This window comes from Triturus cristatus, chromosome 1_1, assembly GCF_964204655.1.
Source record: "Triturus cristatus chromosome 1_1, aTriCri1.1, whole genome shotgun sequence".
Taxonomy (NCBI): Eukaryota; Metazoa; Chordata; class Amphibia; order Caudata; family Salamandridae; genus Triturus; species Triturus cristatus.
The window spans coordinates 11,617,550-11,634,313 of NC_140579.1; the positions used below are offsets into that span (position 1 = coordinate 11,617,550).

At 48.1% G+C, this 16,764-nt stretch overlaps 1 protein-coding gene across 2 annotated transcripts in view; it reads right to left on the reverse strand.

Annotated features, from left to right (window-relative positions):
- LOC146869123 (sialidase-1-like) overlaps positions 1-16,764 on the reverse strand; it is a 66,695-nt gene that overhangs the window by 38,005 nt on the left and 11,926 nt on the right. Inside the window, exon 2 of one of the 2 annotated variants that reach the window (XM_085615341.1) lies at positions 3,883-4,081. The exons of the other annotated variant lie outside the window; for it this stretch is intronic. Within the exon in view, the coding sequence (XP_085471467.1) occupies positions 3,883-4,081 (199 nt within the window). The remainder of the gene's footprint in view (positions 1-3,882; positions 4,082-16,764) is intronic. 2 annotated transcript variants of the gene reach the window in all.

A 16,764-nucleotide genomic window follows, 5' to 3' on the forward strand; every position in this document is an offset into this window, starting at 1 on the left:
CGGGTAGGGGAGGTGGACTCTGCACCATTAGCATGATATCTCACCCACCCCCTCGCTACCGGGAACAAGACCCCCACTGTATCACATCAAACAAGAGGTTAAAGAAAGCAGGGGCCGGGCGCACATGTGGTACGGTGGGGGAGGGGATGGTGGGGAGGCGGAGGGCACAAAAACAGAGGGAGGGAGAAGCATACAGTGGCAAAAGAGAGAGATGGGGACAACGAGCAGATGAAAGGGGAAGAAGAAGAGACGAAGAGGGTGGGGTGGACCCACGAAGATAGGAGGAGGAGAAGAAAAGTAGAGTCACGGGAGCTGGAGGGGTGGGGAGCTGATGGCGAATAAAGGAGAAGAGAAGAGAGATGTGGGACCAAGCCTTTGAGGGGGTCTCCCTGAGTGACCAGTGACGTTGTTGTGCTTGATAACACGAGCCCCCACATCTCGCAAGCCTTTGAGGGGGTCTCCCTGAGTGACCAGTGACGTTGTTGTGCTTGATAACACGAGCCTCCATGTCACGCATGTCTCTCTGACTTCGAGGGAGTCTCCCTGAGTGACCAGTGACGTTGTTGTGCTTGATAACACGAGCCCCCACATCTCGCAAGCCTTTGAGGGGGTCTCCTTGAGTGACAAGTGATGTCTTTGTGCTTGATAACACGAGCCCCCACATCTCGCAAGTCTCCCGGACTTTGTGGGAGTCTCCCTGAGTGACCAGTGACGTCTTTGTGCTTGATAACACGAGCCCCCACATCTCGCAAGCCTTTGAGGGGTCTCCCTGAGTGACCAGTGATGTCGTTGTGCTTGATGACACGAGCCCCCACATCTCGCAAGTCTTCAAGGGGGTCTCCCTGTGTGACCATTGACGTTGTTGTGCTTGATAACACGAGCCCCCACATCTCGCAAGTCTCCCAGACTTTGTGGGAGTCTCCCTGAGTGACCAGTGACGTCTTTGTGCTTGATGACACGAGCCCCCACATCTCGCAAGTCTTCAAGGGGGTCTCCCTGAGTGACCATTGACGTTGTTGTGCTTGATAACACGAGCCCCCACATCTCGCAAGTCTCCCAGACTTTGTGGGAGTCTCCCTGAGTGACCAGTGACGTCTTTGTGCTTGATAACACGAGCCCCCACATCTCGCAAGCCTTTGAGGGGTCTCCCTGAGTGACCAGTGATGTCGTTGTGCTTGATGACACGAGCCCCCACATCTCGCAAGTCTTCAAGGGGGTCTCCCTGAGTGACCATTGACGTTGTTGTGCTTGATAACACGAGCCCCCACATCTCGCAAGTCTCCCAGACTTTGTGGGAGTCTCCCTGAGTGACCAGTGACGTCTTTGTGCTTGATAACACGAGCCCCCACATCTCGCAAGCCTTTGAGGGGGTCTCCCTGAGTGACCAGTGACGTCGTTGTGCTTGATAACACGAGCCTCCATGTCACGCATGTCTCTCTGACTTCGAGGGAGTCTCCCAGAGTGACTGACAAGTGACGTCTTTGTGCTTGATAACACGAGTCGGAGCCTACATGATATCTCGCAAGTCTCCCTGACTTTGGGGGAGTCTCCCTGAGTGACCAGCGACATATTTGTGCTTGATAACATGAGCCTCCATATCTCGCAAGTCTCCCTGACTTTGCGGGAGTCTCCCTGAAAGGCCAGCGACCTCTATCCACCTGATGACTCACCCCCACTACCCCATATCTCGCACAATTGTATTAGCCTTCCAAACATCTCTTAGAAAATGCTTCAAAGCCGCACAGGTCTCCAGGAAGGGGACCTTCATGTTCGAGGGGCACCGTCTGATAGTTCTCATTATACATGGACACCCCATCCCCACTGCTGTTCTCTCTCACTCCTAAACTTTTTTTCAGCGCTTTGAAGCGGCCTCTTGATGCCAATCACTATTATTTAGCCAGCACCGTGCATTATGGGATGCTAAAACAAGCACGGTCCACTTTCCCTTTCCTCCCGTCGCAAAACGATTTCTTGTCTTTATGGGGCCATGTGTTTGAAACACATGGACCCATAAGGATAAGCAACCTTTCGCGAAGCACGGAAGGCAGATGAGCCTGCTCAAATGGGACAGCTCAAAAAGCCAAACGAAAACGTCACGAACAGCTCTTTTCCAATGGCTGGCCACTGTTTAGCATAAACGGTGACGCCAGCCAATGGAAAAGAGGGGCGGGGTTTAAAGCCCTTTACAGAAAATACCTCAAAACGTTAAATCTCGCCAGCAAGACTGCGCATGTGCGCAGCCCACGCAGGCGAGACCTAAAAATGCCTGATCTGGTCTGGTGTTTGAACACGCGCCGTGCACGGACAGGTTGTGGAGTCATGAGAACACTGAAAGAAGCTTGCCCTGCCAACAATTACCGGCCGCATAACAGTGATGATTTACAAAACAAAAAGGGGAGAATACCTCACTCCTCTTACTCTTTGCTGCAATTTGAAGCTGGTAAGTGCGGCAATTAAGATAGGGCCGCTCATGGCTGCTGTCATGAGTACTAGGGGGACCAACTGTCATGGGTGCAAATTCACGACGGTGAGTGTAAAAATTCGGGACAAAGGGTCAAAATTCAGGACAAAAATTCAGGACAGAAGGTCAAAATTCAGGACAAAACTTCGGGACGAAAGGTAAGTTTTACAGACACATCAGAGGGAGTCGCACAATGCAATATAATTAAGCCCATCCATATCAAAACATATTCAATCATTTGCAAACCTATCCATCATGTATCCATCCATCATTTCACTCGTCCATCCATTATCCATCCATCCTTCGTTCGTTCGTTTCACCCTATCCATTGGTACACTCATCCATCCACTCTTCCATTCATCCATCCAGCCTTTTAGCCTTTCACCCATCCAGCCATCCACACTGTCACTCATCCTTCCACCCATTCACCCTTTCATTCATCCATCCATCCATCCTCCCTCTCTCTCTCTCCATCGGCCCTTTCACTTAGCCGTCCTTCCTTCCACCCATCCATCTACTCATCATCTACTCATCCACTCAAGATTCCATCCATTGACTGTCATCCATCCACCCTTTCACTCCTTCACTCATCTATCCATCCTTTTGTCCATCTACCCACCTTTCAACCATGCTTACATCCACCCTTTCACTCATCCGTTCATCCATTCACCCTCACTTATCAATTCATCAATCCATCATTCATCATTTCACTCATCCATCAACCCATTCACTCGCCGATCATTCACCCATTCACTCATCCATCCATCCATCCTTGCACACATCCATCCACCCATCCATCTACCCTTTCACCCATCTACCCTTCCACCCGTACATCCATCTTTTTACCTTTTCTCTTATCCATCCATCCATCCATCCTCTCGCTCTCATTTCCATTGTCACCCTTTCATTCATCCATTCACCCTTTCACTAATCTATCCAGCCATCCATCCATCCCTTCACTTCACTTACTCACCCACCTGTTCATATTAATTATGAGCTGAGCCTTTGTCTGCAGAGTTGCAGACAGAAGAGACCCACCTGCGAGCAGCCGGAGCCAACCCCCAAGCCTGCCGGGAACACTGCGCCTTGCACGGCCATTCCAGATTTTAGTAATGGTGCATAAGCAGCGCTATGTCTTTACACCTCAGAAGGCGCTAAAATGCGTGACTTTGCATTTCAGTGCGGTGTTGCGGACCACCACATTCATTTTGTTAGTCCCAGGGAGATTAAGTGATTTACCCAGGATCACAGTATGTTGCGCATCCTTGCCGAGAGTCGAACCCAGTTCCTCAGCTTCCGTGGTCAGCCACTCTAGCCGTTGGGCCATATCCTCTCTACTTACTTGAAAGCCAGCTAGATTCACTGTATCCCACATCAGTCGACCACCATACTCACTCCAGTCCACTTCCTCACGCGCTCACCTTTATCTATGGAGCGGCGCATGGCCAGGAACTTGGGACCTTGGTCGTAGGCACCATCTTTACGTGCCTCGGAGAACGCCAGCAGGTGCCCGCGCGGGGTGTATGTAACTAGAGGGATCCGGTAAGTGTCCACGTTCGCTATCTTCTTGCCTGAGATCCACAGCAGCTGCTCGCTCACGATCAGAGGATTCACCTGTTCCTGGTGGGATCAAAAACATGAGTGTTAAGACCTTCAAGAGCTGCTACTTCCACAGGCAGGCAGTGCTGCCATCATCTTTGAAATTCCCCCGTTATAGTTAGTTCAGATAACTATAACTCGCGCGACCGCCACTCTATCACAAGGATGATGTCATGAGTGATGCCACTGACCATGTCATGAGTGATGCCACTGACCATGTCATGAGTGATGTAATATGTGACGTCATCAGCAGTGGATTGCGGGCGCGCGAGTTATAGTTATCTGAACTAACTATAACGGGGGAATTTCATTGTTTTTTACGAGAGAAATATCCACCTAACTATAACCTGTGTGAAACCTATGGTTTTTTATTATTATTTTTTTTTATTATTATTTATTTGTGGGCTGAAGAAATATGTGAACAACAACAGACCAGTGGATGAAGAGAGCTGGCTGAAAGCCCCTATAAGAAAGACTTATCAATGTAATTTTGCTAAAATTCAAAAAGTCTCGGCTGACGCAAGACCTAAAAATAAGTGCGGACCAGTAAAGGATGCTATTAGGCCCAAGTGTGCTAATAACCATACAGACGTTTACTAGTACAGTGCAGAGGTCGCTTTAGATGGTACTACAATGGTAAAGGCTAATTACCCTGATGAAAGAAGAAACTAGTCACAGAAAACAACTGGCTCCATCCTCTTACGTCGACACAAACCAGGGAGTCACATTTGCAGAGAGTAATAGGCTAAGTATTCCCATTGGTGGAACTCCCAGTGTTGAGTTTTGCGAGGCGTTTTATGCAAAGATCAAGAGAAGCTGTTATGGTCTCGAGTGCAGTTAATCATTGCTCTGTGGTTGGCTGCAATTGTGTACAAGAAAGGTTAATTGTTATATGAATTACACCAATACGTCTGTGCCATGAGTCACAGAGTGAACCAGGCAGTGGAACATCCCAGGCTTGTGACTTATTGAGGGTTGGTTATGACAGCTTTGCTCCTCAAATGTTTCCGTCTTGTGACCTCGCTGAGGGAAGCTGTCTGGAGTTTCTGTGTTTCCCCTTATGCTTTTAACTGGTCTGTGATCCCGAGTGCTAATTTCAGTGTCACGATTTTCTGTTATGAGATCCACTCACCAATCACCGCTTCTCCACATCTGGGAGGTAGGTTTCTGTCAGCAGGACGGACCAATGACTAACACCACACTACCCTCTTCCACCGCCCCTCTGCTCTCAATCTCTCCTCTCCATGGGCAATGCACACCAAACAATAGGACCCGGACGCCCCAGGTTGGGTCCCGGCCCCGCCCCCATCCAAACCCACAAATCAAAACTTGACAACCAAAGCTGTGGGTAAAAGAGGCCATGTTTATTACAAATCATCACACAAACATGACAATATATAATTCCTATATAGACAAAGGGGGGACAAGAGGGCTTTTATTCAAGGAGGTCCAGCATACATGCCCAGTAAGTCATTTGAAAAAGAAAAAGTATGCGGTTCCTCAGAAAAGAGAAGTGAAGGGAAAGGAAAGACCGTAAGAAAGAGGAATTCCTCTATTCGGAACTAGGGTCCTCACACACCCAGCAAGCTAGGTGTCATGCTTCATCATATGGACCTGCTCCTCGTCGGGCCGGCGCTGCAATGCCCGACGGGCACCCTCAAAAGGGGCTCTTTGGCGGAGATCTTCAGTTCCTGGCCGTATGATGCAGTGTGTGTGAGAGGGACCTAGCAGTGTAGATGTGAGTGCAGGGAAGTGAATTAAAACAAGTTAGAGGGTCCAAAAATAATTTTTATTGGGAGTGGCTCTCTACCTGAATAAAAATGTGAAAACAGAATGGCAGCTAGCTGATGTTATGATTCAGCTTGGCTAGGCTCATCTGTGCTGGTCGACATGTTTCTTGCCAAATGGTCCTTGCTGGGTGTGTGAGGACCCTAGTTCCGAATAGAGGAATTCCTCTTTCTTACGGTCTTTCCTTTCCCTTCACTTCTCTTTTCTGAGGAACCGCATACTTTTTCTTTTTCAAATGACTTACTGGGCATGTATGCTGGACCTCCTTGAATAAAAGCCCTCTTGTCCCCCCTTTGTCTATATAGTCTTGTGCACGGGTGACCCCCGTGGGACAGCATTTAGGATACCACACGGTGTAATTGCGCTAAGTGGACCATTTCCATCCCCAAAGCACCGTTCACCCAACGGTTGCATTGCGTTGACCTACCAATCATGGAGGACAACCTGGGGCTCAGCTTCAATGATGAAGCAGTAGCTGACATTTTAAGGAAGACTCCCTCCCTTCTGGGTAGTGGGGGTTCTGTGGCCTCAGGGTCACAAACAGAAGACTGGACTTCTCTTACAGCTTTAAAAAGGGAGTGGATTAAGATCACATTACATGGGGCCCTCATGACGGAGTATCTAAGGGCGAATATAGCACCCAGTGGACTCATCATTAATGTCTTCCCTAGGCTCTTCCTGGAAGACCCGACTTTTAAGAAGGAATGGAGTTTAGTCTCGTGGAAATGCACCAGAGATCTCTTGGTTCTCATTATCAACACGGCCCAGAGATTAGCTGACGCCCTGTTATTGAGGATCCAGGCAGCAGAAAGTGCACTAAAATCCACAACCCAGAATACCGCATTTAAGGCAAAACTGGCGGAAATAAACAATGAGATCGCTGAAAACAAAGAGTATTTACTCAAACTTAAGATCAACAAACTTCAGAAGGACATTCAGAAGTTTGATAAAGAGAAGATTTATCCCTACTTAAGAGCAGACTTCCAGGCAACCAAGAATAGCTACTCGTCTGATGAGAATTCAGACAATTCGAGAAGAGGGTCAACGGGTAGTGACTCGAGTTCCAACAGTTGGGGGGGGAATCAACAGAAAAGGAGTTTTCAATCACCTTACCCTGTTTACAATAATGCCCCGGTCTTCACGGGTCCACCACAACCTCCTTTCTGGCAGTACCCTATGTTTCCACATGGCCAGCCCCAATTCTATCCCCCTGGAAACCCTCCTTTTTTAGACAGAGGTTGGGGCAGAGGAAGAGGTCGAAAAAGAGGGCCAACCAAAGGAGTTCAGTGGCAGGATCAGGAACAATTCCAGTCAGCACCCAGGGGCAGGAACAGAGGGAAAAAGAATTAGTGGTGAACCTTTCAGACAGACCCCTGAGTCCTTTGGAGGAGGCGGTTCTCGCAAAGGGACTCGGGTTTGTCCCCACACCGAGAACTGACAATTTTAGGGACAATTGCGAGATACATGAATTCCTCAGAAAGATACGTCTCAAGGCTTTCTTCCAAGACCAACCAGCCATCGAGTATATGGATACGGGCTTACGTAACCCGTCTAGATTTACCCCCACTAACAACATGGTGCCACCTGAAGTACTCACATTTGAGAAAGCTGTGCTTCGTGACTTGGGTGCAATTCCTACTAGGGGATTTTACCACAACATGTCCAGTGCGGAATTGTCAGCTGCTAAAACCTTAGCCAATGATAATAGTATTATCATCAAACAGGCAGACAAGGGAGGAGCGACGGTGATACAGAATACCACTGACTATGACAGAGAGTGTAGACGCCAACTTGACAACACTAAGTACTACACGCCGATCTCCATTGACCCCACACCGAGGCTCACCACCAGGATCGCGACCATTACTTTTGAAGCAGAGAGTAATGGTTGGATCAGTAAAAAGGAAGCTGAATTCCTTAACACCAGGGAGCCTAAGACCCCATACTTTTACACTCTGCCCAAGATACATAAGGGCACTACACCTGTCCCGGGACGACCGATTGTATCAGGTATAGGTTCCCTCCTGGAACCCCTCTCGAGATTTGTTGATCATTTCTTACAACCTCTGGTCAAAAAAACTCCTTCTTACGTCCGTGACACCACGGACATTTTACAAATCATAGAGGAGACACATGACACCAGTAATATCGACCTCCTGGTAACGTTGGATGTGGAAGCTTTATACACAAATATCCCCCAACGTGCCACCTTGGTGGCCATCGAGAATGCCCTGATGAAAGAAGAGTGGATGTCACCTACTCCCATTTCTTTTGTGATGGAGTGCGCCACATTGGCTTTAACTGAGAATTACTTAGAGTACAATGCACAGTTATTCCACCAATCACAGGGAACATCGATGGGTAGTACCTTTGCCCCTAGTGTGGCCTGTATTTACATGGCCAGTTTTGAGGATGAGATCGTCAGGCACCCCAGTAACCCTTACATCAGTAATCTAACCCTGTGGAGGCGCTTTATTGACGATATTTTGATCTTCTGGAAAGGAGACCTCCAGACATGCCTAGCATTTTGCAATTGGATCAATGCCCAGAATCCATTCTTGAAGTTTACACACACTATCTCTGACTCGAATGTACCTTTCTTGGATCTCATGGTCACATTAGGGGACACAGGCCTTAGCACCACACTTTACAAAAAACCTACTGATAGGAATAGTTTGCTCTTATACAGTAGCCACCACCCTAAGGCCCTTAGGGATAATTTACCCTTTGGACAATTTCTCCGCCTGACGAGGAATTGCTCTACCACCAATGATTACCTAATTGAAGCTGACCAACTGAGCTCTAATCTGAGGCAGAGAGGTTATCCCGAGCACAAAGTAAAAAACTCACTGAAGAGGGCTCGTAACAATCCGCGAGAAGTCTTACTACAACCTAACATCAAGGAAAAGACAGAAACCTTGACCTGTGTCACTTCATTCACCCCCAACTCCACTACCATCAAGGGTATCATTAAGAAGCATTGGGGGATCCTCACAGCGGGTGACCTCACTATCCCGCCGCCGCGTTTTGCCTTCAAACGCACACAAAATCTCAAGGATATTCTTATCAACACGAGACCCAGACAGACTAACCACCAGGTACAAAACACCCTCTGGGGTCTCCCTCCAGTGAGAGGACACTACCCGTGTGGTTCCTGTTCAGTGTGTCATCAAACTGTGGTGACTAAAGAGGTGGTGCTCTCAGACTCATTTACATGGAGGCTACAGCGTCATACTAATTGCAACACCACGCAATGCATTTACCTGATCACCTGCCCCTGTGAACAGAGATATGTAGGCATGACCATGCGACCAGTAAGAACTCGCATTACAGAGCACAAGAGCAATGTGAGATGTCAAAGAATCACTACTAAACTATATACCCACTGTAAAGAGAACAACCACACACCAGACTCCCTAAGATGGTTAATCCTTGAGACACACCCCAGGATTACACAGAGAGCATTATTCAAGATTGAACAGCGATGGGTGCACCGTCTCAGGACAGACCGGGAAGGCTTGAATGATCAGATCCCGTGGGCAGCGCTAACTGAGAGATAAATCGGTGTTACATGTGATTAGTGTTATACTCTATCCACTCTATGACTTAGTAACCATTGACTCCATATCCCCAGGGTCTATTGATTATATTTGCCCCTATACCGGTTCATTTTGACCGCTATATTTAACTACCCCATTGCTAGATTCTCCCCTCTCTGCATGTGATCGCCAAACGCATATCCACAGGGTCACCTTAGATTTGATTGTGCCCTGAGACCACTCCAAGATGGCCGCAACTTTGGACACCTTATTATATGGCTCTTTCCATATGTTACACATATTAGATATTAGACACGCTGCTCACTGATCTATGGCCGCCAGTTTGGATTTCCCAATAATAGGTTCTTGCCACTTTGCATGTAATCCCCATACCCATATTCTAATGGGTTTACTAAGATTCGACTATGTGCAGAGGCCATTCCAAGATGGCCGCGGCTTTTGACACTATCGAGAGACTCTGTCCACTTATTATACAATTCCGGGTTTTAGACACGCCCCCTGCTGAACGATTCCGCCGGTATATCTGCCACGGCACTTAACCGGCCGTCAGTATTCCCGGGTCGAGCGGCGCATGGGTAGGTTTATACCCCCTTCTGGCAACAACCTCTGAGTGAGTATAGCAGCGTTTCTGCGCGGCCGCATGTGAACAACTGATCAGGTGAGTTGTTTCGTTGTGATCTCTACTTCTGTTGGTACTTCTGCCACTGGTCATATCCCCGCAGTCGCACTGACAGATCTGAAGTGGAGGCGACTTTGCCAGTGCTTGCCTTAATTTTGGTAATTATTTCCGCTTTTGACTAGTGAGCCACTCGGGTCTTTCACTGTATGCAGTATCTCGCATCTCGCTCGCCACTCAGGGAGAGCAGGCGGGGCTGTGGTTCCTATCTACCATACACGGCAGCCTCGTACTTGCCGGTATCTCACCATTAGGGGCGAGCGAATGTGTGTGATTGTATACCTGGTATCCATGGTCACGCGGCTCCAGTTGGCTGATACCTTCAGTGGCTTGGCATATGCAATTTCTGCATCTCCTTCTGTCTTTTGAAGTTCGCTCTGTGGCGCTATTAGATCATTGACTACCTCCGGTGCTCTGAGAATCACGGCACAGCAGCTCATGTGACAGGGACACACGTGGGCTTCTGAATTTATTTCTGCTGACAATTACTGTCGGTTGTGCTGTTGTTGTCCCTCATTACCTTGTTTCCTACTAGAACACTAGAATCTTGGTGTCCAGGTGGCGCCACGGCCACGGATAGGAGCATGGTACTATACCATCTTGGGTGAGTTTCCCATTAGTGTAACTTTATAATACCTATAGTCACCTTATCCTAGTTTCCATTAGGATACCACGACCTTTCCAGCCTTCTGTTTTAGTTGTTTTTAATTGATTTTTAAATCACTAGCTGTAGGAGCATCACCACTCACTGTATAGAAACATTGACACATGGTGTATAAGGACTTCAGATTGGACCATCTAGTCATTATGGGGTTTAGCACCACTTTGTGTTGTATACCTGTACAGTAATCACTCACTTCGTTCATTGCCTTTTCTTGGGATACCTGACTTACAGTTTCCTTTCCTTTTAGGTTTCCCTAGGCATATGGCGAGACCGTTCCCATTGAACAGGTAGTAGGTAACTATTGCACGTACTGCCTTGTGTAGATTCTTGACAGCTTTTTTAGGTCCTGAGGAATTGCCACGGATCACTAGGACCATTTGGCAAGAAACATGTCGACCAGCACAGATGAGCCTAGCCAAGCTGAATCATAACATCAGCTAGCTGCCATTCTGTTTTCACATTTTTATTCAGGTAGAGAGCCACTCCCAATAAAAATTATTTTTGGACCCTCTAACTTGTTTTAATTCACTTCCCTGCACTCACATCTACACTGCTAGGTCCCTCTCACACACACTGCATCATACGGCCAGGAACTGAAGATCTCCGCCAAAGAGCCCCTTTTGAGGGTGCCCGTCGGGCATTGCAGCGCCGGCCCGACGAGGAGCAGGTCCATATGATGAAGCATGACACCTAGCTTGCTGGGTGTGTGAGGACCCTAGTTCCGAATAGAGGAATTCCTCTTTCTTACGGTCTTTCCTTTCCCTTCACTTCTCTTTTCTGAGGAACCGCATACTTTTTCTTTTTCAAATATATAATTCCTACAATTTGATACGATATGGATTTATCAAATTCAATCGCTAAGCAATATTTACATTTAAATTGACCATAACATCATAATCCGTCAGCAAGTCTGACAGAACTTAATTTATATACCAGAAGAATGTTGTCTATTGCTCCAGCACTAAGGAGCCTTCTGGCTCGCGTCCCCCAACCAACTGAGAACCACGCAAGGCACAGCCCACCTGCATCCTTGAGAGGTGAGCCCCTGCCATCTGGTCCTTGTCCGCCACCAGAGGGACCCACCCCTCCACCACCAGTATGCCCATCAGGGCTCGTAGGGTATAACCAGGGGCGGATGCCCCATGCCCCATTTTGTAAACTGGTGCCCTTGCCCCCAGCCGGTGTCTCCATTCTCTCTGGGGTGAGCTTACCGCCCCCCTCAGTGCCAGCCTAGGGAGTATGCAGGAGGACTCCCCTTAACAATGTAAAGGCAATTTATGTGGCCTCCTTACTGCCACAAGGGGGACCAGGGTAGACCGCCCTTCTCCCTCCCCAACACGAGGCAACCCCTGAACCATTAAGTTCCCACCAATCTTCAGGCTCGGAGCCATGTCGGAATAAAATGCCCGGATTCATCAGTCTGGGTCCCAGATATACATGTGCCCACTTTTGCAGTGAACCTTATGATCCCCATGCCCCAATTTGTGGCTGAATCGACAAGCAGGCTCCCTGCCCAGGGAAACGCTAGGCCATACCAGCCTTCCTGGCACTTGGCCGAAATTTAACAGGGCATCCAACATTAGCCGTGGCTCTTAATTTCCTCCTGGCTTTATAAGACTACGCTCCCTTGGAAAAATCCTATCTAAATATGGGCAAACCAAGACCAAGCTCCCTCAAGGCCCGTTGACCTCTGTAAAGCAAGATAAACCAACTCAGGGGACGGCAGTCCCACATGGCATCTTCCGCCAGCTGCCAATGTGTGGGTTCCGAAGGATCACCTTTGTCACTCACCCGAGGGAGACCTTCTCACCGCCCCCCAGCTGCAAGTCGCGCAGCTGCTTGCATAAGAGCCATGCCGGCCCAACGCACGGGCAAGCGACCCAGTATCTACCTCGCTTTTGGCAAACATATCATTGTGGGAAATACTCCAGCACGCGATTTGCCCTAACTATGCACAAGTCTGTACCTGATAATCGATGGGCATGTACGCCCCCCCTGAGCATCCACCAGCCGCCACAGAGCCCTTCCTAGTAAGCTCAGGTCACAACCTCCACTAGGGAGTGAGTCTGTCTACCTCAAAACCCAGTGAGCAGGAACCGCAGACCCCCCATTGACGAGTTTTGGTACTGTCGGTTTGAAAAAGACCAAGAAGATGAACCAATAATGCATGATTCGTTGTGCCCAGTCCTATATTTCTAAACAGCCTTCATCATCTTCCCAGATGTGTCACCTGGCAGGGACCTGAGCGACACAGAAAATAGTGATGCATTATAAATGAGGGTGTGCTGAAAGCCATCTTGCACAACGTCTTTTTTCCGAAGTTTTATCTAGCGCGAACCCGACCCGAAGGTATACACACGCTGCACAGGAGCACCTGTTGCGTTATAAACGGACACAATAAATGTTATGCATGGTCATATTAAGGGGCAGGTTTACAAGCCCCTTGCGCCCCTTTTGCATCACTTTAACAAGGGAAATCAATCTTATTCAAAATGAAGGATTTCTGGCCTGGCCATTGGAAGCTTCCTTGAGTCATGAATCCCCAACGGGCCTCATCCGGTATTAAGCGGATTGAAACGCGGCAAATCTGCCTTATTGGCTGCCCTAGAGACTCAAAACCGTATGAAGAACGGGTCACATGAGAGTCTATCCAGTGCAGTGTTACACTAAAGGGAAGATTTCTAGCCCAGCCACAGGAAATTAAATCAAGCCATCAATCCCAGCCAGGACTGAACCTGAAGTAAGCTGAGTTAAGTGCAAAAACTACCAGACACAGAAGAGGTGTGGCTAATCACCAAAGAGTTACATGATGCCTACATGGGTGGTGCTGGAGGACACTTTACCTCCTTTGAGTATCCTACGAAAGGTACGCGGCCTACTGGTATACTTGAAATTAGATGAATCCTCTAACCCGAACAAGCTGCCCAGAAGCACTATGTTAAGCAAGCATGTTCCCTGGCTGTACACTGCAAACAATGGGACAAATGGTGGACCCAGCGATATGGGCGACTGACTTATGACGGAAGAGGACAGATTATTAAAGTCCTGCGAACATACCTGCGTAAGATACACAACGCCACTTCTAGCCCATGAACGTTCTCCCCTGGAGGTAGCAATACAGCAGAGGGGCAGGGGACCCAGGGATGGAAATGGGCAGAGTGCCAAAGGCAGTAGCTACCACTGCTACCCTCAATGCTCCACTGACGACATATTGTCTATCAGAAATGACCACCTTGCTCCCATCACGCGCTCATTCCGTCTGCACCTCTTTTAAGCAGGTATAATTATGTCCCCAATACCAGTGTCACTTCTGTGTAGTCAAGAGGCGCGATTTTAGGCACACCCCTTCAATGCCCGTATTATACGCCCCCCTTGAAGCGTAAATCTAGGACATTGATAGAGCGCCATGTGATTCTGAGATTTGTAGGGGTGCATCATATTCACCGTTGGTCAGCACCCGCATATTAATCAACATAGAGTTAAGATTTGCCATAGAAATGTGTTGCTATTATCGTCTAATATAGAAGTGTTGGAAATCGTATTAACGTTTATGAGATTAATGTCGTAGGTTATATGGGGAATGTGTTTAGTATAATGCAGATGATTAGTTTTACGAAGCAATGCATTAGTTTAAATGTGTGCCATCTTAAACGTAGAAGTGTAGTTTGCCTATTTACAAGAACATAATGTTGAATTAATGCTTAGAATGTGAGTTAGTAGTGTGTTTTAATATTGTAAGGCCTAATCGCATATGCATTAGATGTGAAGGCCTGTTCATTTTATTAGCTAACGTTGTAGGCCGACAATGATTTTTACGGTAAAGATTTTGGGTTGCAGGATGATGGAAAATCTCAGAGTCAAGAAAGGATTTCGTTCTCATGTTTCTGTTGCAGGTGCAAGGACATTTAGCTCGTTAGTGAGAATAAGTCTTTGTTTTAGGAGTTGAGATACTGTGAGAAGCCAACAGGGGAGAGCATTGGAATGTGCAATTGCAACTCTTAGTATGGAAGGTGCCTGGGACCCAAGGTCAAGCTAACGGACGAAGGAAGATGGACGGCTCCTGATGGAAACTTACCGAAGGAAGTCCTGGCTGAAGAGGGGTGCCGAAGGGCGTGTTCTACGATTTTGGGGTTTCGTATTAGGGACAGTGCCCCGTGGGTAGAGCAGATGAGAATTAGGCGGGAAGCTAGAAAGAGCATCTTAGATCGAGCTCTCACTAAGTGAAGACTTCTTAGGAAGTTTCACTCTGGACACCTTTTTCTTGGTTCTCTTGCCTGGGAGGAAGTGCTAAGTAGGATGCCACTTTAGGACAGTGTAGGGACGGAAATGTTTTGACTAATGATTCCCAGTATTGACGTTAGTATTACGATTTTCTACCTAATGCTTTTAGAAGCTGTAATCCTTTTTATTTGTAGTCGTCTGAGAGTACTTCGTAGGTTGGCGTTTGTATTAGTGCCCATTTATCTTTTGAGCCTTGTATTGAGGTGCCTTTAGGTTCAGCTGTTTTTACTCATAATAAAATCTCGAAACTTTAGATTCTGAGTCCTCTATCCTTTCATGATGTCAAATTGTGGAAGATATGTTCTGATAATTGTGTTTACTCCCTCTACGCTATTTGGCAAGTAAAAAGATCCTGGCGACCCGAGAGGGTTCTTGTAAATAATTGGGTAGTCAAGAATCCGGCCTTATCAACATCATCCCCCTTCATCACTCCCGGGCTGTGTTCTACTATGGACACCCCCTCAATCCTCCCTGTCTTCTCGCTTCTATTTCTTTACTTTTGGTATAATCGCGGCACCCGCGCTTTACTTATAACATCAAAAGTAAAGCGCGGGTGCCACGATTATACCAAAAGTAAAGAAAACAAGCGGCACTGAAAGCGATTGCATCGCGATTGCTATTGTAAACAACTAGTGGTGCGCGCGTACCAAAGAGGAGCGGGTGGGGAGGGAGCGCGGCAGCGACAGCAAGGCGAACGCGCACTGCTGCGCGTGGTGGCCACTGTCGAGAATGGGCGTTTCAAAGGCGGGACAATCGCGTGCCATTTTTTTTTTTTTAAAAAGCACGCTCAAGCCAATGCCAGACAGGGAAAGCAAAACCACACGCACGTGCGTGTGGGTAGCTTTCTAAACCCCGTACAAGAGGTCTCGTGCTGCGCACTCCACGGGAAGGCGCGAGACCTAAAAAGGAAGCCGTACAAACAAGACCTGTTTTGAATACTTACCAAAGCGATCCCTGTGTCCCACGCACCGTGTAAGCGAGTATTTCAAGTAATTCCTGCACCCAAAACACCAAGGCAAATTCTACAATTGCTCCCTCTGGAGATGCTCTCAACTGACATGACCCCCAACCATGAGCCCTATCTCTAGGACCGCCAAGAGCAGAGTTCGCCGATACCAAATGCTTCGTTCCACAGGCGAGCGCCCCTCACCAACAATGCCACAAACGGGGGTGCCCTGCAACACAACTCTCTGCCGCCGTCACTACCCTCTGAAGCCACTTGAAAGGGACTTGCTCATCAGATCTATACGGCACAACCAAGAACACCAAGACAAAGCCCACCATTGCTCCCTCTGCAGACGGACTCAACTGCAGTGACTAAAAACCACAAGCCCTACTTTTAGGACCTCCGTGAGCAGAGTTTGCATATCCCCAATGTTCTGCTTCGCAGGAGAGTGCCCCTCACCACCAACGCCAAATTGGAGGTCCACGACCGCTTCCAGCAACACAACTCTCTGCAGCCGCCACCACTCCTGAAGCAACTTGAAAGAAACTCGCTTTCCAGCTTTAGGAGGCGCAACTATGAGCTCTCCCACACAAGGACACATTCATGCCTTGCATCACCTGATGCTGCGCCGACACGAGGCTCGCCCTGGACTGGCGCCGCACACACAAAGCCCTTGCAATTACCTATGTCGACGCCCCAAACATCCTCACGCAGTGCAGCAGCCTGAAGAAACCCGCATGCATACACATTATGCCACGCATCTGCAAAAGGTCAATGCACAGCAACAAA